The sequence below is a fragment of the Glycine soja genome, chromosome 3 (genome assembly GCF_004193775.1).
Source record: "Glycine soja cultivar W05 chromosome 3, ASM419377v2, whole genome shotgun sequence".
In the NCBI taxonomy this organism is placed as follows: Eukaryota; Viridiplantae; Streptophyta; class Magnoliopsida; order Fabales; family Fabaceae; genus Glycine; species Glycine soja.
In genome coordinates, this window is record NC_041004.1 from 4,469,472 (window position 1) to 4,496,625 (window position 27,154).

The window sequence follows — 27,154 nt, forward strand, 5'->3', positions numbered from 1 at the left end:
AATCATTTTTGGGGCATTGACTCAAAGCAAGTTTGTCACCCTTCACAATGGGAGCTACACTTGGTGAACAATCTTTCATATTAAATCTCTCTAAAACTTTGTTGATATAGGTTTCTTGAGACAAGCCTAAAATGCCTCAAGATCTTTCTCTATGGATCTTTATGCCTATGACATAAGATGCTTCTCCCATATCCTTCATATCAAAGTTCTTTGAGAGAAATTGTTTCACCTCATATAGCATACCCTTATCATTAGTCGCAAGCAGAATATCATCTACGTATAATACAAGGAAACAAATCTTACTCCCACTGACCTTCTAGTATATACAGTGATCCATGACATTCTCTTCAAAGTTAAATGAAGAAATGACCTCATGAAACTTTAAATACCACTGTCGGGAGGCTTGTTTCAATCCATAGATGGACTTATTAAGCTTGTAGACTAAGTGCTCACCAACACTAGATAAGAATCTCTCAGGTTGTTTCATGTAAACCTCTTCTTCTAGATTACCATTCAGGAACGTCGTTTTCACATCCATTTAATGCAGCCCAAGATCAAAATGAGCTACTAATGCCAGAATTACTCGAAGAGAGTCTTTCTTAGATACAGGGGAAAAGGTCTCTCTGTAATCGATTCCTTCTCTTTGAGTGAATCCTTTAGCAACAAGTCTTGCCTTATGTCTCTCTATGTTGCCTTCTGAGTCTTTCTTTGTTTTGAAGACCCATCTACATCCGATGGCTTTTACACCAACAGGCAACTCAACGAGATCCCAAACTTGGTTAGATGTCATATAATCCATCTCATCCCTCATAGCATTATACCACAAATTTGATTCCTTAGAACTCATGGCTTGTGAAAACGTCTCAGGATCATTTTCGGCTCCAATGTTGTAGTCTGATTCTTATAGGTACACTACATGTTCACTAGGAATTGCTGTCTTTTTTACTCTAGTATATCTTCTTAATGTTGTTTGGTCATCTTGCTGAGGAACTTGTTCAACTGGTTCTTCACCAGTTTGTTCAATATCATCATGTTTTTCCTCACAAACAACTTGATCTACATGATTACCATTTTAATCACTGGTTGTCTAACACCCATTTTAACTTGAGGGGTGGGAATGACTACCAACCTATTACTTGTCCCAGAAGGTTCAGCTTCATAGTGATCCCTTTCAAAAGAAATGTTCTGAAATTGATCACTCCCACTGATCAAGTCATTTTCAAGAAACTTTGCATTCCTTGATTCCACAATCCTAGTGTTGTGGGATGGACAATAGAACCTATACCCTTTAGACCTTTCAGTATATCCAATGAAATACCCAATAATAGTCTTAGGGTCTAGTTTCTTCTCTTGTGGATTATAAATTCTTACTTCAGACGGGCATCCCCAAACGCGTATATGTCGCAAACTTGGTTTCCAACCCTTGAATAACTCAAAAGGTGTCTTTGAGACAGCCTTGGTTGGAACTCGGTTTAATATATATGCAGCCGTCTTAAGAGCATCAATCCACAAAAATTGAGCAAGCTTTACATTACTCCTCATGCTTCTCACCATGTCTAATAAGGTTCGATTTCTTCATTCTGCCACACCATTCTGATCCGGAGAACCAGGCATAATGTATTGGGCAACAATCCCATGTTCTTGAAGAAATTTCGCAAATGAACCTGGTGCTTGTCCATCCTCTGTGTATCTACCATAGTACTCCCCACCTCTATCTGATCTCACGATCTTAATTTGTTTTCCACATTGTTTCTCAACTTCAGCCTTAAAAACTTTAAAGGCATCTAAAGCTTCATTCTTAGAATAAAGTAAGTAGAGATACATATATCGTGAATAATCATCTATAAAGGTTATGAAGTATTTTGGACTATTTGCATCCATGTCTGGACAACATATGTCTGTATGTATGATTTCTAATAAATTAGAACTCCTCATTGCACCCTTTTTAGACTTGTTAGTTTGCTTACCCTTAATGCAATCTACACAAGTCTCAAAATCAGCAAAATCCAAAGTACTAAGTACTCCTTCATTTACTAATCGCTTGATTCTCTCAATAGAGATATATCCTAATCTCCGGTACCACAACATAGAGGATTCTTCATTCACAATACATTGTTTTAACCCAATAGAAACGTGCATAGAAGTAGCGTTGCTTTTCAATTCAATCGAATAAAGACCATCAACCAATTGACCATAACCAATAATTTCAGATTTATTTAGTAAATTAAAACCAAAGTCTGTAAAATTAAAATAAAATCCCAAAGGTGCAAGTTTAGAAACAGAAATTAAGTTTTTACAGAAACTAGGAACATAAAAAACTTTCTCCAAATGTAATTTAAAGCCACTACTTAAAACTAAGATGCACGTTCCAATGGCCTCTACATGCAAGCTCATCCTACTCCCTGAGTAGATGCACTGCTCACTTCCCACTGGCTTCCTTAGGCTTTCCATACCCTGCAAGGTATTAGAAACATGGATTGTAGAACCAGAGTCAATCCACCATGTATTATGATTCACATTAATCATATTAGATTCATAACAAACGAAAGTAAATTATGTACCTTTCTTCTCAAACCAACTTTTAAATTTGGGGCAGTCCTTCTTCATGTGTCCTTTCTTTTTACAGAAGAAACACTTTGACTCCTTTTTAATTATTGGTTGAGTCGAAATCTTTCCTTTATTGGTGCCTACAGACTTCTTCCTATCCTTTCCAGAAGTAGAAGTAGTCAAATTTACCTTCTCACCCTCTTCCATTATTAATCTCTCCTCTTCTTGAACACACATGGTCATCAATCCATTAATAGACCATTTATCCTTATGTGTGTTGTAGGAGATTTTAAAGGGTGCATACTGTTGAGGTAGGGTGCACAAATGAAATGTACCAGGAAGGATTTAGACATGGTAACTTCCAGGGTTTTGAACTGAGCCACTATGTCTCTTGAGCGCATGATATGTTCACGCACACCTCTCGTTCCAGTAAGATTAATGGAAGAGAATTGCATAATGAGTGTGCTAGCAAGCGACTTCTTAGAGGTCGTAAACTGTTCATCAATGGCTTTCAATAGATCTCTGACCTTATCATGTTGGTCAACTGAACCCCGGATACTAGCGAATATGTTGGTTTTTATGAACATAACGGAGAGACGATTAGATCTCTCCCACTTTTCATAAAGGTCAACAACATCAGGTTCGCTAGTTTCAATAATAGCCGGTGGCTCATCCTTCCTTATAGCATAGTCAATATCCATCTAGCCCAAATGAAGGAGAACTCTTTCCTTCCAAACCTTATAATTATCACCTTTCAAAATGGGAAGGTCACAAGAAATATTCATAGATTGTGAAACTGCAAACAAACACACATGCTCATTAAGAAAATTTGAGACTAAACAAATATCATGTTTTGCCAATGCAAATCATGTCTCGATATATGAATCTAGCGACACAAAACTTACATGTGGGCTAAAGTCCTACTCAATTAGATTCATCATGCAACTTTATGATAAAACTATTAAATGATGTTCTTTTCCTTAATTCCTGTGGGTAAATTAAGAAATATAATTTAATATTTTATACTAATTAACCATACAAATACAACAAAATTCATGTGGGTAGATTTCATCACATTACATATGATTAATCACAATTAATATTTCTAATGTGATTATAAATTTAGCATATAATTTTACTCAATTAAAGATGTTGTGGCTATTCTCTAATTTAATAAAATTATATTAATCACTTAACATTCAAAAATAATATTTGCATAAACATACTTAATAATGCAAATGTGCTCAATATTGAATCATAAAAATTACATGTATACCAATTCAAAATAAGATTGTATGTATATCCATTCAACATGTAATAAACTTTAAACGATCAAATCCAATGCATACCAGTATTTAACATAATATTGCATGTTCAACATAACTTAGAGACACACAATTTTAAACAGTTTGTGCATAAATGATTTATCCTTCAGAAGTTATAAATATACATGAACTGCACCTAATAAACAATTAAATCTAGCTTAGCGGCAAAGGGAGTCCTTTCATGCTTTTAGGCAAGTCCAAGGCGTTTTCATTTCATTTATGCGTTCCTTTTTAATTAATTAAAAACAAAAACAAGGAACAAAAAGCTACCACTTAGATTCGAACCCACAACAGAGAGGTAATATAAACCACATCTACCACTGGATCAAGTCATGCTTTGTTTAATATTGGTAGTTTAAAATGTAGATTAACAATTCCAAGACAGTAAACAAAACCTGCAAATCTTCATCTTCAACCTCCAGCGGGGGGTCATAAAAAAAAAGGTGATTATTACCTCGATTTCGAAAAACCCACACCATTATATGCATTTTAGACACCCAAAAATACGTTTTAAATCATAGAAAAATTAGAAAACTCATATTATTCCTAATTTTGATGTTATTTTGAATTAAGGAGGCTTAAAACATAACACCCATATACTCAGAAAATAAACTTCACATAATAGGAACGACCCAATAAGCAAGATAGAGGTACAAATTGGCTCTGATACCAAATGTAAAACTTTAGACTGATCTAAACATGCAAATCAATTTAAATGGCATATTCAGATCAAATAGCAGAAATTAAATATTACGAGCGTACCTCCAGCCATTGTAAAATTGAACGCGAAGCGGCGTACACACGAACCTGAAAGGCAGTTTTGTTCTTCCAGACCCTTACTTACTCTGAATAGATGGTGTATTTTTTCTGAATAGAGAAGTGGGTTTGGTGATACAAAACTGAGAGCACCCCATCCTATTTATAGAATCTGTCCATCAGAGAGCTCAACTTGTTATCATGAGATAGGAAGTTATCAGTATGTGAGATAAATGATGGGTACGTGATTTGTTACTGAAGATGGTTGCAACTATATTGCAAAGATATGGGTTGAATGTGGATGCAAAATGGATCAGATTCAGAAATAACAAAATTTTCCAAAATAATAAAATAAAATAAAATAAAATAACGTGGAACCTGAACGTGGGCTTCAAACAGACACTGGTTAGCATTTTTCAATAAACTTTTGCATTTATACTACTTAATATGTGTGTAGCTTTTCTTAAGAAAAGAAAATGAAATTAATCAATGGATCTTTTGGTTATGGTGGTATTTTAAGCAACCTTCTTGGCCAATGGATTTTGAGATACTCAGGATAATGTGGACTGGATTGTGTACCAATCTCAAGGCTGTGAACTCCTTGCCATCTTTTATGTTCTCGGTCATGTCTGGAATCTAGGCTTAGGGATTTAGTTTGTGACTATGATTCTACAGTGGCTCTTAAACTCACCTTTGAGACTCACCTCAACAAGGCCATGCTACAAAGGAGCCTATCAGAGCCAGGGTTCCCAAGGCAAGTGTCACAACCAAGGCACGTTAGTGTGACCCCTACAATAACCCTCTTGAATCATGGGAAGCAAAGGCGTTGTCGTGTGTCAGGGTTGAGTAAGGTTCTGAAGAAATTTCTTAGACCTATTCTTGGGAGGAAGAGTAGTGGTGGAGAGAGGAAACATGTTCCGGATCCTAGGAATCCACTCTCTTGGAAAACCTTCAGCAGATCACTAAGGTTCTAACAAGTGCATTGAGGTTTTCTTAGATTGATTATTTTTTCTTTTGTTTGGCACTTTGTTTATGATTAAACATAGACTTATATCTGACTATGCTCAATTAGTATTAGATGACTGTAATGACTGTCGAATAATGAAAGAAGCATGCCTTGTCTTGAAAATGATCAAATGCAAATTCTACATACACTTTGTATTTTTTCTTTTGTTTTCAAGTTAGAGCTTTCACTACTACAATAATGGCTTTTTACGACACTGCTACTACGTCGGTCATTAGAAAAACGTCGTAGAAATAGTCGCGGTGGCATTTTTGTAATATTAGCAATGTTTACAATGCCGGTTATTGTAATAACCGCCTTTAATAAGCAACCAAACTGGAACAACGATGGTCTTTCCATAATGACCGTCTTTGAATAATGTTTTAAAATTTAATTTTTTGAATAATTTATTCGTGATATATATACTCAGGAGTCCCGCACCCGAAACTAGCTACTGTTCTTCGATACACTCAGGAGTCCTGCGCGCGTAACCCTAGCTACTGTTCATCGTTGTTGAAGGTAGTCCTCTACTCCCTGAAAAGCCCCTTAAATTCGTCTTTGTCCTGGACTTTGACTCCCTCATTGGGTGCCTTTGTGTTTATATTACAGCCCTCGAAGTGTACTGTGCCTCTGTGTCTTCAATCTCTGCGAAGCAGCGGCAGAGAAGTTTTCCGACAAAGGTAAGTACCCATGTGTTCAATGTCTGCTCCTCAACATCAATGTGTTGCCTTTGTTTTTTCATTGTCCATGACCATGTAATGTATGGGAGGGGGGAAGAGATGGTCGAAGGAGAATGGGTTCAGGCGTTTGAGTGTAAGTGAAGCAGAAAAGATTTTGAAGAATAGGGTGTTCAGGAGTTGAATCTTTTAGCTTACATTTTAAGCACATGCTTTGCTGAAATGGCATAGGGAAGTGTGAGGATTTAGGATTGTTTCATGGTGTACATGACTGTAGACCAGTTGAACTAATTCAATTTTGCAAAGTTGCAATAAATATATTTTCAATTAAGACCACGTACCTCAAATTTGGGGGCATGGCTAATACTTCATATTTCTAGATGCTAATTATACTGTAAATGTGTAGTGAGGAAAACTATTCTTCCTATTCGTATAATTTATTATTTTTTATGCTGGTTTTCAAATTTTGAAAGGAACAAGAACTATATAAATGAATAGCTGTTATTGTGAATTGTTATTCCTTTGTTTTTGCTTTCTATTGAACATGCAACCAAAAGAATTTTTAGGGTACACTGAATTAATTTGAAGTTCGTATATTTAAATTTTGTAATTTTCTTTTAAAATTTATTTTGGTGTTTAAGTTAAAATTTTACCTGCTTTCTTTTTCCTAATTGATGTATTTTTTTTTACGTTCTGATTGTTGATCTCATTGTACGTGCTAGTTGAGTGTAAATTGAGCCTTGAGGATAGTGTTTATTCAATTTGGAAATTGTAAAGAAAAGAAAGCTTTGAGCTGGTATAGTGTTCATGTTTTGGACCATATTTGCTGAAACTATAAACCTACAATTGTTCAACACCTGGATGTATGCGTTCTTTTGGTTGCAAGGCTGATATATTTTTACTTACTAGGAGAAAATATAACTAGTGGATCATCCACACCAATAATGGCTGCTATGAACCAATAAGCTATAAAACCCTGCAGATTAAACGATCTGTTTGATTTATAAACAGAAAAATATTGTACATAGATACTAGAATTGAACTGTTAGGTTTTGGAATCCTTATATAGCATGCTATAGTTGCCATAAACTGCATAATACCAAAGGAGAAAGTAAATGCTCTTCCAATGGATGAGGAGGATCATATCTTGGCTTTTATTCGTTGATGCAAATTGTTAATATCTTTGCTCTGTTATGATTGAAACAAATTACAGTTTCTCTGTTATTATTAAGGTTAGATAGTTGTTCGATTTTACAAAGGCAGTTGCCTATTACTGGAATCCTGGCTTACAATTAAAACTGATTTACTTTTGATTTTTAAGTGGCTACAGAGTAGTAATATTGAATAAACAAAAAAAAAATACATACATGGTTTTTTTACGCATCACACATGCATGCTTACATCACAGCTAATATAATTTCACGAGTTTATATTTTGTGCTTGAATTTCAATCAGCCTAAATTTACTGTCACATGGCTATAGTAATAGTTTAGTTCTCACATAGGCTGCTTAATAAGCAACTTGTGAAGAACTAAAGTTCTTTAGTTAGTTCTGAAGTTGCTTATTAGTAAGTTTTTATCTTTTAGTAAAGGTCTTTGGAGAATTCATTTTCACCATGTTTATTTAATCTCTTTTAATTTGATATGTATTTTATGTCTTTCTTTTCAAGTTGAGGGTGAGCTCTATATTGAATTATTGATGATTTAATTTAGCTTTCAAACTTACATCATTTCTACTTGTCATTCTAGGCCTAGGCTTGTTGAATCTTGTCTTGGATTATTTACTTGCAAAAGAAGAGAAACTATTAGGCTTGTCTTAGCTTTACTCACTACTACCATTGGGCTGCAAACGGGTCAGTGACTTTTTTTTTTATTGAAGCTCTGGTTGATGTTCATATGATGTTTTATTAATTTTATATTTTGTTCATATGTTAAAGTTTGTTCATATACAACTGAATGTTAGCTTGACATGGTAATTGTTATGATGATAATAAAGTTGCTGGTCTGTCTGTTTTTATATGTCAACCTAATCTTGGTCACTCTTGGTGGCCAGTCAACTGTTAGCTATCAATAATCCAAGTAATCTCAGGATTTGTTGATGCTAATAATGGTTTCCAATTATGAGAATTCCCCCAATGTAAAATCAATACATAATTGAGTACTATATGCAGATATAGACATATAGCCCAAATGGTGCCAAACCAAATTAGCTGCCATGATTGTTAGTGTATTCTCCTGTTACAGGCCAATCCCTGAAATCATAGTATGATACTACCTCTTTTATTTTGAATCATAATTGACTTGGAATTATTGGAAGCATCACACTTAAGCAACCTGAAAATTAACTAATCCATCATCACTTAAAGCAAAAAATATGATATGTATGTGTCCAAACATGACTTGACAGTAGCTTAATGCATCAACTTAGTTTAGCTTCAGCAAAAAGGTGTTCCTATCAGTTCAGCTAACCTCTCAGTGGTTTAATTTCTATGTTGAGGTTCAAATCAATTCACAGAGAATGATAATTGACAACATTTAAGTTGGTTTCTACCTTCTCTCTGATTTTAGGGCACTCAATTTGGCTTTTATATCCTTTAGGAAGAGGAACATATTAGAAACTAAAGTGAAAGTTTTTATAAAATTAAGAACTAAGGATATTTTTTGCCCCTGTCAGGTGCTGTAGCAAAACCCTTTTTGCCCCTGTCATTCTAGGAGTCTCTTTCTTTTTGTGTATGACATTGCCACTACCTTAGGATATTCAACACAGCTATCATATTGAGTGTAGAGAAAATTTGGACAAAAGGGTAACTAGACAACAAGTTCTAGGCAACAATTTCAACTTAAGTAGTTATTGAGCAATAACAAAATAACCTTCATACTTTCTTAATTAGAATTATAATTAAAATCCTTACTTGAAGGGTAGCAATTTGATGAGTTTTGAGGGCTGAAGAATCCTAACTTGAAGACACTGTTAGGGGAGATGAGAGTGTGAGGGTCTGTGATGTATTGGCCTGATGTAATGGTATTGTTGGCAGAACTTAAACACTGACAAAAACAGTAAACTATGAACAGAGCAAGTATGAGACTTGTCATATCCATAATCATTTCTGGTGAAGTGTTAGAAGAGAACTATGTTGAATGCTGATTCAGTAAGCCATCAAGTTATATGTTGAGATCCGGTCATCTGATAATGCTTCAATTAGTTGAGGCATACTAACAAAGTAGTACAACTTTTGAAGATTTTATCTGTAAGTAAGTTGGAGTTCTGAGGGTTGACTCTGCTTTTAAATCACCAAACTTTTAAAAGTCCTCCTTGTTCTCTTGTAAACTCACCAAACTTTTCCTCCTTGTTCTCTTGTAAACTCTTGCGTCTATGACCATTGACCAAGAATTTGTGATAGGTAATTAAACTCTCCTTTGATACGACTTTGCATAGATCGATTCAAAGTCTTTTATCTGATTTTGTTAATCATGACAAAGGAATTAATTTGAGAACATATCACCCAACTTTTGCAGGAAATTCAATGTACCTTATTCTCGATTTAATTTAATTTTGCCAATGTACCGACGAAGTAACTACTTAATTTCTCATAGGCATGTAAAATCGATAATTCTCCTGCTAATTATAGATACCACACCTCTATAAAATGAGATCAATTTAGAATGTGGAGTCTTCCATCGAAGTCAGCATAACAAATAGTTAAAAATGTTTCAGCATAACCAATATCATCTTTTTTTTAAGGGGTTATTAATATAATTAAAACATACAATTTGAAACTTCATATACAATTCCATTCCATTTGCAGAATACATGAAACTTACAAATAAGACTTAGCTTTTGAAAATTCATTGGCTAAAGATTCAACTTAAGTTTGTAGAAGGATACTGTTGGCACAAGAGATTCACAAAATTAGAAATAATAAAAATACACTCAAAAGAGAAGAAGTGAAAGTCTGATGTTCATTCTTAGAGCAGTTGAAATGCTTTGTATCTAATACATATATTCTCACAAAACAGAACAGTAGTTACTTCTACCCAACAAGCTTAATAGCTCGTATACTGATCATAAACACAAAGCTTAAAACACACTCGAGCAAGTACTAGTCAACACACTTACTGAACATACACTTACTACAATGCATAAAGTATAAAAAGTAAATACACTTGAATAAGCTTGATCTCACAATTCTTAACAGCCTCACGAACAACATGGAAATCACTTGAATATGCTTTGTCTTTCCATGCTAAACAGGATTTTCAGCAATGACAATTGCTTATTTACTGTCACAATAAATCTCAGTAGCATCCATCTTCTCCACTCCCAAATCAAACATAATTTTCTTCAACCAAATGGCTTGGTTTGTTGCTACAGCTGCTGCTACATATTCAGCTTCAGCAGTAGATTGAGTTACAATGTCCTGCTTATTTGAGTTCCAAGAGAACATGTGTGAGCCTAAGGAAAAAACATATTCAGTAGTGCTCTTCATGTCATCAAGGTTTCCAGCCTAATCATTGTCAACATAACCAAACAAACTTCCATTTTCATCGGGTTTAAACCAGATTCTAAATTGAGTTTCAAGTACTTAAGTGCTCTCTTTGCTACTACAAAATGTAACACACTTAGACTTTTCATAAATGTTGAGAGTAAGCTGGCTGCATACGTAAGATCTGGTCTAGATGAAGTGAGATAAAGCAAACTTCCAATCACATTTCTATAAAGAGAATCGCCCATCTTTTCAGCTCCATCATCTTTGGATAGTTTCAGATTCTGCACCGAAGGAGTAGGGACAAATTTGCAACTTTTCATTCTAAACTTCTTCAAAATTTCATAAGCATACTTTTCTTGATTAAGAAAAATACCAACTTCACTTTGATGCACTTCCAAGCCTAGAAAATAATTCATTTCTCATAAGTTGGATATCTGAAACTGATTTTGCATCTCCACTATCAGTTGTTGCACTTCTTGTTGATTATTGCTAGTCATTAGAAAATCATCAACATACACAGAGACAATTAAAGAGCCACCATCCAACAACCTTTTCACATAAAGAGTTGCATCATTTTCACTCCTAAAACCTTGACTGCTAAAGTAAGCATCAATGTTGTTGTACCAAGCTCTAGGAGCTTGTTTCTGCCCATACGAAGCTTTATGAAGCTTATACACCTTGTCTTATCTTCCTTTCACAACAAAGCCTTCAGATTGAGCTACATAAATTTCTTCAGTCAAGTTCCTATTCAAGAATGCAGATTTGACATCTAAATGCCAAATCTTCCACTTCATTTCAGCTGCCAAAGCTACAAGAATGCGAATAGTGTTCATTTTTGTAACCGGAGAAAACGTCTCTACATAATCAATTCCAGGTTGCTGAGCATAACCTTTAACAACTAGTTTGGTCTTGTATTTGTTAATGGACCCATTAAGATTCAGCTTTACCGTATAGACCCATTTAACTCCAATAGAATTTTTGTCTTCCAGTTTGTCAACCAGCTGCCATGTATTGTTGTCTTCAATGGTGGTCATCTCTTTCATAGAATGGTTCCATTGTTCAAACTTACTAGCTTTTTCATTAGACATTAGGTTCAAATCTTTCGGCTAAGAGAACGAAGACTTTCTCAACTATCCTACTGTATAGAAATTTCTCCGCTAACAACTTGATTTGATTCACAACCTTCATCAGTCTGGTCATGAAATCTTTTATGTTTTTAGCCTCATTCATCTTTAAGGCTTCAAACTCCCTCATAAGGTTGAGAACCTACATTTTCTTGGTCCTCTCATTTCCAAAGAACTCCTCTTGAAGTTTCTCCCAAATCTCCCTTGCTGTATCCAAGTTGGAAATTCTCATAAAAACATCATCATCCACAACTGAGTGCAAGATGGTAAGAGCCTTTGCTCTTTTGGCAACTTGCTTACTGTGAAATCTGATCTGAGCAACAGTTGGATTCTCTTCCAAAGCTGGTGGTTCAGTTGTTTCCATTGCTTTCCAAAGATCAAAAGCTTTCAACTGCCTTCTCATCTTCACAACCCACATTTCGTCGTTCTTTCCTGTGAATACAGGAGGTGCTAGTAATGGAACATTGTTGGAAGCCATTTAAAAAGTTGGGTATTCTGAAAAAGGATTGGGTTCTCTCAAACTCTGTTTTTGATTTCCAATTTCTCTCTACACTCAAGGTTCTCTCACAGTCCCTCATGATCAAATCAACTCTAGATACCAATTGTTGGCACAAGAGATTCACAAACCCAGAAATCAGAAAAATGCACTCAAAAGAGAACAAGTGCAAGTCTAATTCATTCATACAGCAGCAAAAAAGCTTTGTGTCTAATACATATATTCTCACAAAATAGAACAGTAGTTACTTCTATCTAACAAGCTTAATAGCCCATCTACCCATCATAAATAGAAAGCTTAAAACACAGTCCAACAAGTACTAGTCAACACACTTACTGAACACACACTTTTACACTGCATAAAGCATAAAAAATAAATACACATAAGAAAATTCAGCAACTACATTAGAAATTTCAGTGCATTAACAGATACCATTTGTGCTTTTGAAATGAATATATGTTCATAGTCTTTTAAACGTGTTTGAGAAAGGTTTGAAGTTTGATTTCCTCCTAATAAAAATTAATAAATTATTAATTAATATTTACCGTTAAAATAAAATAAATATATGTTCATAGTCTTTTAAACGTGCTTTTGAAATGAATATATGTTCATAGCCTTCTTTTGCATGCATTCAAGCACATTGTCAAAGCTTTTTGTGAAAGAATCCAGCACCTCATGTTCCAGTTCTGATCCAACAGAACTCCAATCAATCCCCAACTTCTCAATTGCATTGTAAATGTCTTGAGCCTCTGATACTTTTGCATCAAGCGTTCTTGAAAGAATACCATGGTCCATGAATGCTTGAAGAGCTTGTACTGAAAAGGTTGAAATCTATAGAGGCACCAAATAAACGCAAGGTTATTTCAGCAACCTATTAATGAATGATCTGAACTTTAAGCTTTTTCACACCAACATTAATCCATATTAGCCCACATGGCCATCCAGTCAAGGTAAAAAAATAAGGAAACTGATATAACTTACTGTATCTCGTCCAATAACAGAATTAACATAAAACGTGTCAGGGTAAGGTGGATTTTTCACATTTGTTGAAGCCCACATCAACCTCTGCTTCTTGGCACCTCTATTCTCCAAGCGTTCCCATCTTGGACCAGAAAATTTTTTCTGGTAAAGTTGGTATGCTAAGACTGCTTGAGCAACTGCACCCTATAAGAATTGATATAATATTTTAGGCAAATGTTAACTAGTGCCCTTAGGGCATTGGTTAAGAAAACTAAAAGGAGAAAGGTTTTAAAGGCAAAATGCTTCACATTACCTTTCCTTTGAGATCAAGAGCCTCAGTAGTACCAATTTGCTCAAGTTTCTTGTCAAGTGTAACATCCACTCTACTGATGTAGAATGTTGTTGCACTTGAAACCTTAGAGAGATCAGTCATGCCACAAGACTCAAGGCCATCCAAGTAAGCATCAATCACTGCTTCATATTTAGGGAGGCAGAATATGAGTTGTTCAAATACGCAAACTATGAGCCTATTGCTGTTACAGCCAATAAGGATCAAAATTTGTGACATGAGAATGCACATAACAAACTTACAGTGGCATTTACACTTATCCCCAGAGAAATGACCTCCTTCATGGAAGAGATGGATTCATCAGTGGCAGGAATTTTCATGTAAACACACGGACTTCCAACCATATTATGAAGCCATTTTGCTGCCTCAATTGTCCCCTTGGTGTCATTTGCTACCTTTGGGGAAACTGCAAGAGATACATGTCCATCTTCCCCATCTGTTTCATTGTAAATTGGCTCCAGAAGTTTGCAAGTATCCTGTATGTCCTTCACAACCAATTCCCAATAAGCACTTTCTATGTCCTTCCCTGCCCCTACCAATTCAGAAACCTTTCAATAATTTATTCTAAGAACTGCAAATCAATCCCGTAACTAGCTCTGAAATGAACTTAAAACTTAACAAGATGTTTGTATTAGGGATACACAGCAGACAGGAGATTTACATAATAAAACCATTCTTAAAAATTCATTTAATTTTACAACAACCGGCCAATCAAATATTACACAAGCTATTTTTTAACGTTGGCTTGATTACACCCGGTTTAACTTTAACCTATTCATTTTATTTTTTCTGAAAGAATGGCTAAATACACTTTTTACCTTATGATACAAAGTAGACTTCAATGATCTTTAGACAACAATGGCTCCAATTTGGAATCTCTCTCCTCGGGGAGTGGAGGCCTGCCATTACCAGACTCCAAGTCGGTAATTGAAAGCTTCTCCACTCTCTCTTTTGATAATCGTGCAAACAAACTTGGTTTGTTCTCTACTGAAGAGAATGGTGCTTGTGGACTGTTAGATGCTCCTTTCAAGCTTTGAACATGTTGCAAGCAAACTTGAATAGCATCATGTACTCTCACAAAGTACCATTCTTTGCCTATCAACTCCACCAGACCCGATCTAGACAAGGTAAGCAGAACTTCTGGACTTGGATTGGATATTGCAATCTGCAAGAAGAATAAGCTCAAGTTGGTTGGTGGGGACATTGTAAACCTGTAGCGATTATTTCAAGAATTCTAACGGTAGTTGAAACTTCACAATCTTATTCTACCTGAATGTCCCGTAATTTGTACTCCTGATACAAGTCTTTCAAAGCCTGAACAGCACTAGAATCTATGTATGTCACAGCTGCAGTCATCAGAAGTCAGAATTATTATCATTATCCCTTTCATAGTTTAGTTATGAACAATTGTAGTGGAAAACAGCATTCACAAACTTCAGTACAATGTGGTTCATGTAATTCAGCATCTGAGGTAACTTAAAAGTAATGAAAATGATAAACACCTGCTGAAAATGTCTCACACAGCATCCACACGATCCAGTTATGACACAGTTAACCACCATTAGAAATTAGGCATTTTGATAGTCTCATGAATCAATTGAGTCATATTGACCATTAGTGCCACTAGTACACATCAATAATTATACATTCACATTCGTTTACTCTTTAAATAAAATTTCAACATGTTAAGAAATATGTTAGCTTAAATAGTTAAACACATGAACAATACAGCATATGCCTCTTTGTGCACAGGGCAAGCAAGACTTACGTGCCATCTCTAGAATCACAAAATAAATTCTTTCAACCTCAGGTCCACGTCTTTTAGAACGATCAACATCAACTTCATATTCACGCAACCTGATAAGAGAACTCTAAATGAATTAAGGCACGCTCTTGATTGGGAAAATGTCAATTACAACTCACTTCTCATTACCTGTCCTTGATGTAACTTGTGTTTGCAAAATAAAAATATTGCCTAATCAAAATAATCCTTAGTACAAGGAAAATATTGTCAAAAAACTCATGGTTCAACTAAGAACCTGCTGAAACTCATGATTGTTTGTCATATCACTTAATGTTGTCAAAATGTTCAACTATATGTATATATAAATGTATTTGCCATGTCCTGATCTGGTTTGTAGTTTTGACACGATTATTTTGAACCTAATATATTTTTCTTTTAAATGTAGGTTGTGAAGCTTCATTAAAATACTGGGTATGGTATGTAGACAACACACCAGCACAAAGACTGCTCCAGTTCATTGGTAAGCATAAGCTCCTATTCATCAATATTTTCTTTGCTAGATTTGAAGATAGTTTTGATAAATTATGATGCTACCACACTTTCATTTTCCTAGCAAGTATCTTAGTTATTTTTGTTTTTAAGTGGACGAAAACACAGGTATTTATCAGAATGTTGTTATTTTGATTGCACTGCCTAACAGCTTAACAATGAAAATAAAATCTCCAAAGTCCAAAGATAATCAATGGTAATCATATAACAAGAATTCTCTTGATTTAGGAGGTTATATTTTGACACTTCAACATCCAGTATGATTTGTCTTTATTAGAGCATTTATGATCAAGTAATTAAGAATTTGTTGCATATAAGGGTAGCTTAAACTTTGAAAATAATTAAGAATATAACATCCCACTTGAACTTTGAAATGAAAGAACCACAAATTCCATTCTAATAATAAATGGGAACTTGGCACCCACACTAAGAAAAAAGCAAGTTGGGCAAGAAATCAAGTTGGCGGCATAGGAACAAAATCATCTTTGCTATTGATACATTTGACGCTACCAAACTGCTGGACGATGCAGTTTTTTTGTTATGGACGTGGCTTCGAAACTTAGAGAAGGATTTTGTTACCCATTACAACCACTGGTCTAGTAACATCACAAGTGGTTTTAGTAGGTAGCTCAGGGTGTAATGTTAGACTGTTACTAGAGTTTATTATATGTTATGTACCCAGAAATTGGTTCTATGTTACACTACATTAAGTCTGCCATGGAACCAAAAATCTGACCCCTCTATCTGTACTTTTGAGTACCTCTGGTACTTTATTAATATAAATACTTATTTTTGCTGATAAAAAAAAGTTAATTTTTACCACACAACACTAGCCAAAACTTAATTTGTTTCCATTTGACAAAATATTTAAATTATCCTTATTTCAGTTAAAATAAACCTCTTTACTGGTTGTACTATTTTATAAACCTTAAACATGATGAATTGTTATTTGAGTATGATTGATCCAGCTGATAGTTTCCCCCATTCATGGTACAGATTATATGTCGTCATCATGACATTTGTGTTAGTGTTTTCCCTGTAACTGCATCCCCGCACTCGTTGTCGTTCCCACTGAGCATCTTTCGAGGTATGTCTCTATTTTTAAAAAGTGGTATGATTGTAACATGTCGTTGTTCAAATATCGGTATTGTTTCATGTTACTAGTTAGTTGCATTATGAGTGAACCTTAGTTGCATTATAAGTAATGTTACTAATACTACATTTTTACAATTTTTTTCACATATTTTTATTTTTCTCTATCACAACATTTATTTTATTACACATTTTTCTCTTCTGTTCTTATTTCTTTCTTTTGTATAAAAATTGTAATTTTTTATATAAATTACGTTACTATAAAAAATAGTTATATAAATTACACTGATTACTGTACCAATCCACTAAAATTATTTAAAGATCTAGCAACAAGAGACTTGAGTATTTTATATAAAATAAAAATTTCAATACTATGTTTATGAGGAAAAAAAATAATGTTGGACGTATCTGATCCTCTTCCATTTTTTGTACAATCCCCACTATTCCTGCACCAGCTAAGCTCCCACCTCGCTTCACAATTGTCTCACAAACCTCTAAAACTGTTTTTCTTTCACTTAAATTGGATTCAACCTAAAGTGAAACAACCCAATGGAAACAAAACACAAAATGAAAATTAATTATAGGGTGGGTATTATATGCATTTTTTTAGCAGATACAATAAAACACATTGCTCTTGTTTGACAATAATATGATCATAACTTTGCATCATCTTAAAAATCTGGTCCACAAGGAGTATGCGTTTAAATAAAATATATTTTGAATAATTATTTTAAAAATTACTGTTGAAAGAGTGAGTTTTATATTTGCAATATCAAATAACAAAATGGTGCTTATTTATATAATAGTTCTCTTGGGAAATTACCATCTTTCTTTGGCCAAGAAAGAAAATTACCATCTTGGTTAAAGGGAGACCATTTGAGAAAGCTCCCCACTCAGTGCTCTACTATTTTCTGAATTCAAGTCTAGCTTTGATTATAGTTGTATCTTATAACATTTTTGAATATTTTTTTGCATTTTGAATATTTTTGAATTTTCTTAATTTTAAAAATAGAAAAACTATTAAACTTGAAAATTGCAAAAGAACCAAAAGTACAACTAAACCTTAAAATATCAATCATTAGTTGTGGTCTTATGAAACAAAATAGCACCAACTTGCACACAGTTATGGGAAATTTTTGGATGTATGAAGTATTTACATGGCAAATTCAGTAAATCCTTCTTTGAATGTCAGCCCACAGTATTGTCCTCAATAGTGTTATAACAGAATAGTAAATGACATTTGTATTATTGAGAAGATGACGGGTAATAGGGTTTTACTAAAAAAAAAACCTTAAATATAGTATACATCCTTAATAAATATTCGATTTTTATGTTTGTTTTGTAATAAATATTTGTTTTGTGTTAAGTTCTTAATAAGAATAATTTTTTTTGTTCTTAACACTTATTTGTAGTTCCTCATTACTTAATAAATTTTGTATTTGTTCTCTAATAATTATTTTTTATTAGTTATTAGTCAGAACTAAAACAAAATTCGCTAATTAAAGTATCAAAGATCAAGAATAAAAGTGTTGTTTTATTAGGGACTCAACGCAAAATAAAATTTTATTAGAAAATAAATAAAAAATTCAAATATGCAAATGCGAAGAGGATATTATTAGAAAATAAATAAAAAATTCAAAAATATGAGGTTCAGGAAAAAAATATTATAAGCTTCCTATCTATAAGCTCCCTTATTTCTTGTTCTTTGTTGGTCAGTGTAGACTTATAAGTAACAATATATGATGTTAAATTAGCACCTCTAGAGCCTCAAAACTTGTCCCTGGCCCAAAAATTTATCATTTTAGTTAAATTAGCAACTCACATAAAACTTATACTACAAGAAATAACTTATACCACCTTCAAAAGTCGAATTTGATGTTGTAAAGCAATTACATCCCCAGTATAATCTTCGTTCACCACAGCCTACAAGAACAACATATGGAATGTATAGTGATAGGTTCATGAGATTCATTCCTTTGAAAGAAATTCAGACTGGTCATAGAAAGCGTTTACAAGAGGCTCATAAATCCTATTCTTCAAAAATATCTGTACCAATTCAAGTGAGCTGTCATTTAATTTTAAGAAATAAAAGCTTCAAACTTGTGGGTGGTTTCTAGGTTTGGTTAATTGGGCACTTGGTTGGTAGATCCGAATAACTGTGTAAGTGAGTATGATTCTGAGTAATTTGTTACAATTATATCGACTGATATAATTTAATTATTAGATTAAATGTTATATTATTAATATTAATTATGAAAATAAGTTTTATGGTATTTTAATTCATCAATATTACTTGATTTTAATTTTTGGCCAAATATAGAAAAAATAATTATTGGCCAAAAATAGAAAAAATAATTTAGGATTTTTTTTATCGTAGGATGTTTGTAAATTTATGTGATGGACATATCTCACTGTGCATATTAAAACAATTTTATTGTTTTTCCACTAACTATTATGCATACTTTTTTTATATAACTTTGAATGAGATCAATTTTCAGAACTAGAACAAATTTATGGATTTGTGTTTGATCATTGTCAATATTGACTTGGCTTTAAGAGAAAATAGAGCCTCCATTTCTTACTGTTGAGTCTAGTGCTGTCATGGGAGATTTTCTGAGAGATATGAGCCCTTAAACAAAAGTGTGTCTGATGGTGACATCAGGAACAAAACTACTATGACTATAAAGTTCATATCATATAAAATTCAAAACATAATAATAAGTAAAAGCAAAGTAGATTTTCCCAATTTGTGAATGATTGATGTCACTCTATCTTCCATTTGGTTCAGTGAGCCTTGATCTGCACCCTACCTGTTCTAGAAACTTAGTAAGTCGCAAGTGTTTTGCAGCCCATTGTTCAGCCAACTTTTGCTCCTTGCTTTCAGCATCTCTTCTCAGCCCTGCCAACTGCTCCCTATATTCTGCTTCAATTCTATCCAATGCAGCCGTTTGCTCCTCCCTCAGAGCTTCCCTGAGTTCTTTAAGTAAATCTCCCAATTCCTTATTGTCTAGTTCAAGTTGAACAATTTTACGTTCCAGTTCTCTCACCACCATCAATATCTACCTTTACATCTCTCACTGAATCCATTTGACAGGTATTAGAGACACGGAGAGCATTTAGTATGATGTGAATTTAATGGCATTAATTGATATTCATTCAATACAATATCAGTCATGCAAAAATGATTCAATAGTTATGTTGTAGAAAAATTCAAACATAAATACTAGTTTAACATGATACTATGTTTAAAGAATCTGTCCGAAAATGTTCCAAGTTAGTATTTCGCTTTCAGCATATGCTTACCATCGGCATTATTGTTGGAAGACTGTTGCCCTGTCTTCTCACAATGTCTGACAACAACAGCCATGTGGCTATGGCCCTTCTGGAACTCATTCAAAATATCATAAAGTGGCAACGTTTCTGGAACCCTGTTAATATATGTAATAATTTAGATATAAATGTATGATAATATAATACTCATTAATTCGGTGGTTATATTATATCATCCATAAAAATTGCAAAACATAAAAAAAAAATACCTTGGAATTCTTTGGATGGTCACATTTTTCACGGGTATTTCTTCTTCTGGGTCAATTGTCAATAAATTCTTGACCTGAAAGTAATAAGAGTGCATGCTTAAATCTAAATCAAATGTAATGTACAATCACAGAAATAGATGGCATGGAGAAAAACATATGATATGTAGAGCAAAGGAAAAGGAAATATAAATTCAAATCTTAGTCTGACTCTCAAATAATGGTTATGTCACATTTTTCACGGGTATTTCTTCTTCTGGGTCAATTTGTTGCATTGTCTTCCTTCTTGCTTCCCATTTGCCAAGTGAGTGGAAAGGGGAAAAGAACAAGTTTTGCTTCTTATGTTTGCTTCAATTTATTTGAGTTTGAGATATTTAGGGCTACTGTAGAATCAGCTTCATATCTTCTCAACTTCGCAATCCAAAAGTTAAAGATAGATATATAATATAGATCATATGACATAACGTAATGCATACTTAATAGAATATAAATAACCCAATGCTCACAACCTCACACATTGCTTTTAGCTGTTGATAACTTTTTATAGGGATGTAGTCTTTTTATATTGTATTACGATTTAGGAGATAAATATGCATCTTATCTAACAGTAAAAGAAGTTTGCGTCTCCATTATCCTCATCAAAGAAAAGTGGGAAGTCTGCTTCCTAGATGTCAACCATAGTAGCAAAACTGTCTTCTTCTGCCATGCAATTAATTTTGATTAACTTATTTTTCCATTTTTGTGATTGTTGGGAACAGTACTTGTCATAGTTCCTGCACTTGTTTTAGTGCTCCTGATTTTTTACTTTTGAATACAAATTTATGTTCTCACTATGCAGAGATAGCTTATTCCGGTAATGTTGTCTAGTTGAACATGTTCCGACCATTGCATCATGCCCTACCACAACTTCATATTTCTGGTCTTTCACTCCAAACAAGTGCATATATCAAAGAACTTACAGAACACCAAGCCATCTTTCAGGAGTTTCCTCCTTAGCTTCTCGATCAGGTTTTCTTTTAATGCAGAGATCAAATATCTTTGGAAGCCATGATATTCTGGGAAGCTGGCTCCCTGCCAGATAGATAAGTAATGAATCAGTTGAGCTGAAGACTCACAATGATGTCATACGGTTCTCTCTAGGCAAGTCTGATGATATTAATAATGCAAAGAAGAGCCAGCTGAACAAAAAATTTAAAATGTCTAGAAAGGCTAAACTGAATGAGCTGAAGTTCTATCGTTTGAAGGCCAAGAAAAAGATGAATTCCCCAAATCCAGAAGTTAGAATTAGATATAAGCTTGAAAAGGTTGGATTTCATTGCGACTGTAATTTTTAGTTTAAAGTTTTGTTTCCTGTAGCTGTTGTACCTTGCTTCTTCAATGTTGTTGATAATTTACTTTTATGATTTTATGATCTATGTTTTATGACATCCTCCAGTTTTCTAGCAAGTAACAATGGTATGAGCATTGTCCTGGTATTCACTAAATTAATGTGCCTCCCCCTTTCTTTGATGTATGGGAATTGAAATAACAAGAATATTGCTACATATGGATTTGTATTTGAAATACCTCCATGAAATTCTATTTTCTATTTTTCTTTGAGACATTACTACTTCGAATATATTTTTTTCCAGTTACCTGGCTGGTTAGTATAAAATCATAATATACATCAGCTTGGATAATAGATATTCTTAACTTGGCCATTCACCTCATAAGTACAGACATGATTTAGTGCCTTAGATAGGCTGGAAAGAGGCATTGTTCCTTTCCTCCTTATTTTTTCCTCTTCTAACTTGCAGTCTTTTATTTTAACTTATAATTCTACAGGCCAAGCGAAAGGAAACTTGGTTGATTGAGAAGCTACAGAAATTTGATGTACCAAAACCCCCTCCAGAAACATATGATCCTGAAATTTTAACTGAGGAGGAGAGGCATTACCTGAAGCGCACTGGTGAGAGAAAAAAACATTATGTTCTAGTTGGGAGACGAGGAGTGTTTGGTGGGGTAGTTCTTAATATGCATCTTCACTGGAAAAATCATGAAATGGTAAAGGTTATCTGCAAGCCTTGCAAACCAGGGCAAGTTCATGAATATGCTGAAGAGCTTGCTCGACTGAGCAAAGGCATTGTGATTGACATCAAGCCCAATAATACTATCATTTTTTACCGTGGAAAGAACTATGTAAAACCATAAGTAATGTCACCTCCAAATACATTATCAAAAGCGAAGGTAATTTCCTTTGCATTTGTTATTCAATGTTCATTGACCAAATGTATTTAGTGATAAATATATTATGGTATTTTTGGTGAAATTATAGGGGAGAGACTCAGAATAATATGATATTTGTATTATGATGTGATACAAGACACTAACCCAACAGTCCTATTTATACTAACACTATAGTCCTAATATGAGAACAAAATAGCTTTCTTAAGATAAAAGATAAAATCTCTGAGAACGGGACATGGTTCCTAACAAGACAAGATATTAGGATCCCTAATAATAAAGAAACACAATCATCCTGAAAATGAAATAAATTATCATAATCTGTTATGTAGAAGCCATTTTGAAGTTAAGTATCCCTTGTTTCTCTCCTATTGAGCAATTAGAATTGTAGAAATAATCTACTTGAGGGCTGAGTTGAACATGAGTGCATGACAGTGTGATGTATGTTGCAAACTTGCAATATATTAGAGGATTGACATAATCCAAGGATCAAAACCATTCAAATAAAAAAATATGCAAGTTATTATGGCAATCGTCTTTTCTTGAATCTTGATAAGCTTAAACTAGGTTGATAGGAATGATTTCCATCTTTTATAGCCTTTTTAATATAGATCTGTAGTATTTCATTATGCTCATTTCATTTATCATTCACTGCATTTGACTAAGATAGTTAGCTATAGAAGTTTGAAGACTACTTTGGATTTATGTCTCGACATATTGCTGCTAATAGTAATGTTGGGGAGCTGCTCTCTCACATGCCTCATGTACACTAGTGAATTGAAGCTATAGTTTTTTGTTTTCTATTGAGAGATTAATCCTTTTTTTATTTAGATAAACTTGTAAGTCCTGTGTTTGTCTTCTGAGAAATGGAAAGATTGGTGCTTTGATAGACTGGATAAGTTTAAAAACTGCAAAATGCTGATTCATAGTTTTTCATGGGGAATATATTATATTGAGAAAGAATTGGGTTATATTCTTTTAGCATAAAGCTTATGGACTTACAATTTCTATCTTATTCTGAAAATTTTCCGAAATGCTGATAACCACCCAGCTTTTGTTGCTGTATATAACATGGATACAACTGAAATTGTATCATTTTATCAAGGTAAATGTTTTTCATCATGTTTTTTTTCTTGGGTTTTCTGTGTTAGTAGTGTCTTGGTGTTTTCTGACTCATTTTTACATCTTATCAGAATTCACCAGACGAGCTTTATCTGTTGTTTGAGCAGTTCTGTGACCACTTCCATGCAACATCAAGGAATTAAATGTATATGAATTTCATATCTTCTCATTCAAATAATATCCACGCACTGGAACAGCTCCGGAGCATTAAAGATAAGGCAAGCAGCTCTGCACAGGTAGTGTTGTTGGTTGTATCCTTCTAATCACTTGCCTCCTCTGTCCCTCCCTTCCTAGATAAAAGAAAAAACAAAAGACAATGTACGTGATGTGCTAATGTGTTCTATGTATAAATTTTGTTTGTAGTTTTGCAGTTTGTGAAGAATATTTTTGAATCAAGATTCATTGTACGTACACATTACTTTTGAATCAAGAATATTTTGATAGAAAAGCTTTATACTCTATGGTCACTTCCCAGTGGCAAAAATATTTGCTTAGTAATATTCTAATTGATTAAAAAAAAGTTATAGGTTGTATACTTGTAATTGCATTTAATTCCAACCAAGACACGAGGACCAATCAAGTCATGGCTTGAGGAGTTATTTTTGTTACAGGATAGGGGAGGTTATTTTCAGCTATTGCATTTATATCTATTGTAATAGAAAAAAATTACAGAACTTATGGATGACATTCGTGAGAATGTCTCTGTGTTGACACTGCTTGCTGAGGTCTTGTGCTTGCTGGATATGATTGTAAATTCATTTGCTCATATGATATCAACTAAGTCTGTTGATCGATATACAAGACCAGAATTTACAGGTAAGGAAATTGATCATTTCTATAAAAAAAATTGTATATCAGTAAGAAATTTCTTTATTGGTATTTTTTATTTGATAGAGAATGGGCCGTTGGCAATTGATTCTAAACAGGCTATTAATCATATTAAGAGGAAGTATGAGTTGGAGAATATGGAAATTGTGAACAAGGAAAAAGAAAAGGTTCGATATGATTTCCTGGTATTTGTAGAATGTAATTTCCATCAACATGTTTCTAATCAATTTGAACCTTTATAGGCTGACAAAGCCATTGCAGAAATTGAGGCAAAGTGTGGCCAAAAAATTGAAGAATGCAAAGAAGAACAAAGGCAGCAGTTGATGCGCATCGAAGATGAACACACGTTGCTCGTAAGCATAGAAAAAGTCTTGAATTTGAAATTATTGGCTGCTTAGAAATATTCTATCATTGCATTCTATTACATGGGATCATAAGTGTTCTGATTTGTCTTTGGTTATATTTTTAATTACTTAATGTTCTAATTAATTGAAAAAACCATTTTTTAAATAAAGTTACTTTCTGATTAGTATTTGTTAGAGATGCAATATAAAGTCATTCATGTATCGTTACCTAGCAGCTTGAGCTTTTTGGATAGTTTGTTAATGACATGGTACGAAATTCTCTATGACTATGTGGTCTAGAGTTCAATCCTTTCTACTCTTATTCTTCTAATAAAACGTTAAATTTCAGCCAAGGTAGATCATATGTGGACTTGTACATTATCCACACTTAATGTCCAAAAGGCTCTTGCATGAGAGGCATGTTAAAGATGTAAAATAAAATCATTCATGTATCTTCACCTATGAACTTAAGCTTTTTGGATAATTTGTTCATGATAGTAATAATTAGTAACATCAAATCTGTTATTTAAATGTATCAAAATTTACATGTGAAAATTTAAATTGGTCTAAGTTCATTATAGTTTGTCTTTGACTATTATAGTCTTCTATACCTTTCTTTAAATGGGTATGTACTGAGTTGTGGGGAAGTTATTGCATCATCACTTTCCTTTTTTATGAAATTTGATTAACATTAAGTTTAAAAACTTCCAGGCACTAGGTCACTTGATTTTTCCTGCTCAATTTATAGGTTACTCAAATGAAGCAGGAGCATCACAAGAGGCAAGCAAGGCTCATAGCTGAACACAACGAACAGCTAAAGCGTACCCAACTGCAAGCTGAAAATGAATTGAGAGAGGTGCCACACACGTATGTTTGTCAAAGCCAAAATTTGTATAGAAATTTATTCACCTGTTGATATCTTAATTGTATGTAGAAAACAATGTTTATGAGGAATGATCATGAAGCTCAGATCAAAGCATTGAGGTGTGAACTTGAAGATGAGTGTCGAAAGCTGGAAGAGGAGTTGCATCTTCAAAAATCCAAAGTATGGAATACCCTGATATGATAAATTAATTTCTTGTCATAATTTTTATTATTATATTTATTCTTTGGAATATATTGCAGGAAGACAGGCAAAGGGCTTTGTTGCAGTTGCAGTGGAAAGTGATGAGTGACAAGCCCAAAGAGGACCAAGAAGTGAATTCAAAACAGGTTGACTTGTGTTTCAATCTATTTGTCTGTGTCTGTCTTCAAATGGATGCCATATTTGCTAATTTTCATGTTGGGATACCTTTGGTAGTTTGGTTTGACATATTACATTTATCATTTGGTAGGCACAGTTGGGGAAATGAGAAGACATTTCTTGTAAACCTAAATGTGCTTCTTTAATATTCTTTCGACACAAGCCTAAGAATTGTGAACTTAAATACATAGAAGGGTGATGCAAATAAAGACCCACTGGTTCACATATGCATTGTCTTCATGCTAAAATTGTCACTTATGAAACATGCATAATCTTGTTACTGAAGGCATAACTATTTACTAGCATGATATTAGATAGATTTGATTGGTACCACTTCTCATATCATAGCTGTTTCAAAATTTAAGTTGAAAAGATTTTTATTGATGATTTTTGCACATCACAAAGGGAAGGGTGAAGACAGTGCTCTAAAGGCTTCATGTCATAGCAGCAGAAATAGTGTGTGTGTCTTTAACTGATAGACATTGGTTTGGTTGTGATTTGTTAGCTGTTACTTTAATCATGCTTCTTTTCAAGCTCCTTACTATCTTAAAGATGAACACTATAGAAAGTAACTACACTTACTATTTAGTGGTTTCATGAGTGTAAGGATATTCCAATTGCAATTTGTTTTTTTATTCTGATATCATGTATGCTTAAAAGTTCTGCTGAAAATATGGGTTATGAGTGATTAAGATATCTAACCAATTTTTATTCGTGGCAAATGTGATGAGCATATGAATTTGATGATGA

The 27,154-nt window shown here is 33.8% G+C and overlaps 4 protein-coding genes and 1 long non-coding RNA gene across 5 annotated transcripts; 2 read left to right on the plus strand and 3 right to left on the minus strand.

The window, feature by feature from the left end:
• Nucleotides 1-12,993: 12,993 nt before the first annotated feature.
• On the minus strand, nt 12,994-14,263 carry LOC114404832 (transaldolase-like). Its single transcript, XM_028367587.1, has 4 exons — nt 13,966-14,263; nt 13,688-13,876; nt 13,396-13,578; nt 12,994-13,245 (listed from the first exon to the last, which is right to left on the minus strand). The coding sequence occupies exons 1-4, from the start codon at nt 14,065-14,067 to the stop codon at nt 12,994-12,996; spliced, it is 726 nt and encodes a 241-aa protein (XP_028223388.1). The 5' UTR covers nt 14,068-14,263.
• Nucleotides 14,264-14,379: 116 nt separating this feature from the next.
• Nucleotides 14,380-15,689, minus strand: LOC114405966 (sulfate transporter 4.1, chloroplastic-like). Its single transcript, XM_028368497.1, has 4 exons — nt 15,657-15,689; nt 15,492-15,580; nt 14,993-15,069; nt 14,380-14,888 (listed from the first exon to the last, which is right to left on the minus strand). Exons 2-4 carry the CDS (start codon nt 15,496-15,498, stop codon nt 14,562-14,564), a joined length of 411 nt encoding a protein of 136 aa, XP_028224298.1. The 5' UTR covers nt 15,499-15,580; nt 15,657-15,689; the 3' UTR covers nt 14,380-14,561.
• Nucleotides 15,690-20,151: 4,462 nt separating this feature from the next.
• LOC114405385 lies at nt 20,152-20,695 on the minus strand. Its single transcript, XR_003665189.1, has 3 exons — nt 20,648-20,695; nt 20,412-20,536; nt 20,152-20,185 (listed from the first exon to the last, which is right to left on the minus strand). It is a non-coding gene; the product is annotated as an uncharacterized LOC114405385 (long non-coding RNA).
• An 871-nt stretch (nt 20,696-21,566) lies between these two features.
• On the plus strand, nt 21,567-22,834 carry LOC114404833 (uncharacterized CRM domain-containing protein At3g25440, chloroplastic-like). The gene is made up of 2 exons (XM_028367588.1): nt 21,567-21,948; nt 22,469-22,834. The coding sequence occupies exons 1-2, from the start codon at nt 21,841-21,843 to the stop codon at nt 22,832-22,834; spliced, it is 474 nt and encodes a 157-aa protein (XP_028223389.1). The 5' UTR covers nt 21,567-21,840.
• Nucleotides 22,835-25,918: 3,084 nt separating this feature from the next.
• Nucleotides 25,919-26,550, plus strand: LOC114404834 (synaptonemal complex protein 1-like). Its single transcript, XM_028367589.1, has 3 exons — nt 25,919-26,017; nt 26,096-26,206; nt 26,287-26,550. The coding sequence occupies exons 1-3, from the start codon at nt 25,919-25,921 to the stop codon at nt 26,548-26,550; spliced, it is 474 nt and encodes a 157-aa protein (XP_028223390.1).
• The last annotated feature ends 604 nt before the right edge of the window (nt 26,551-27,154 follow it).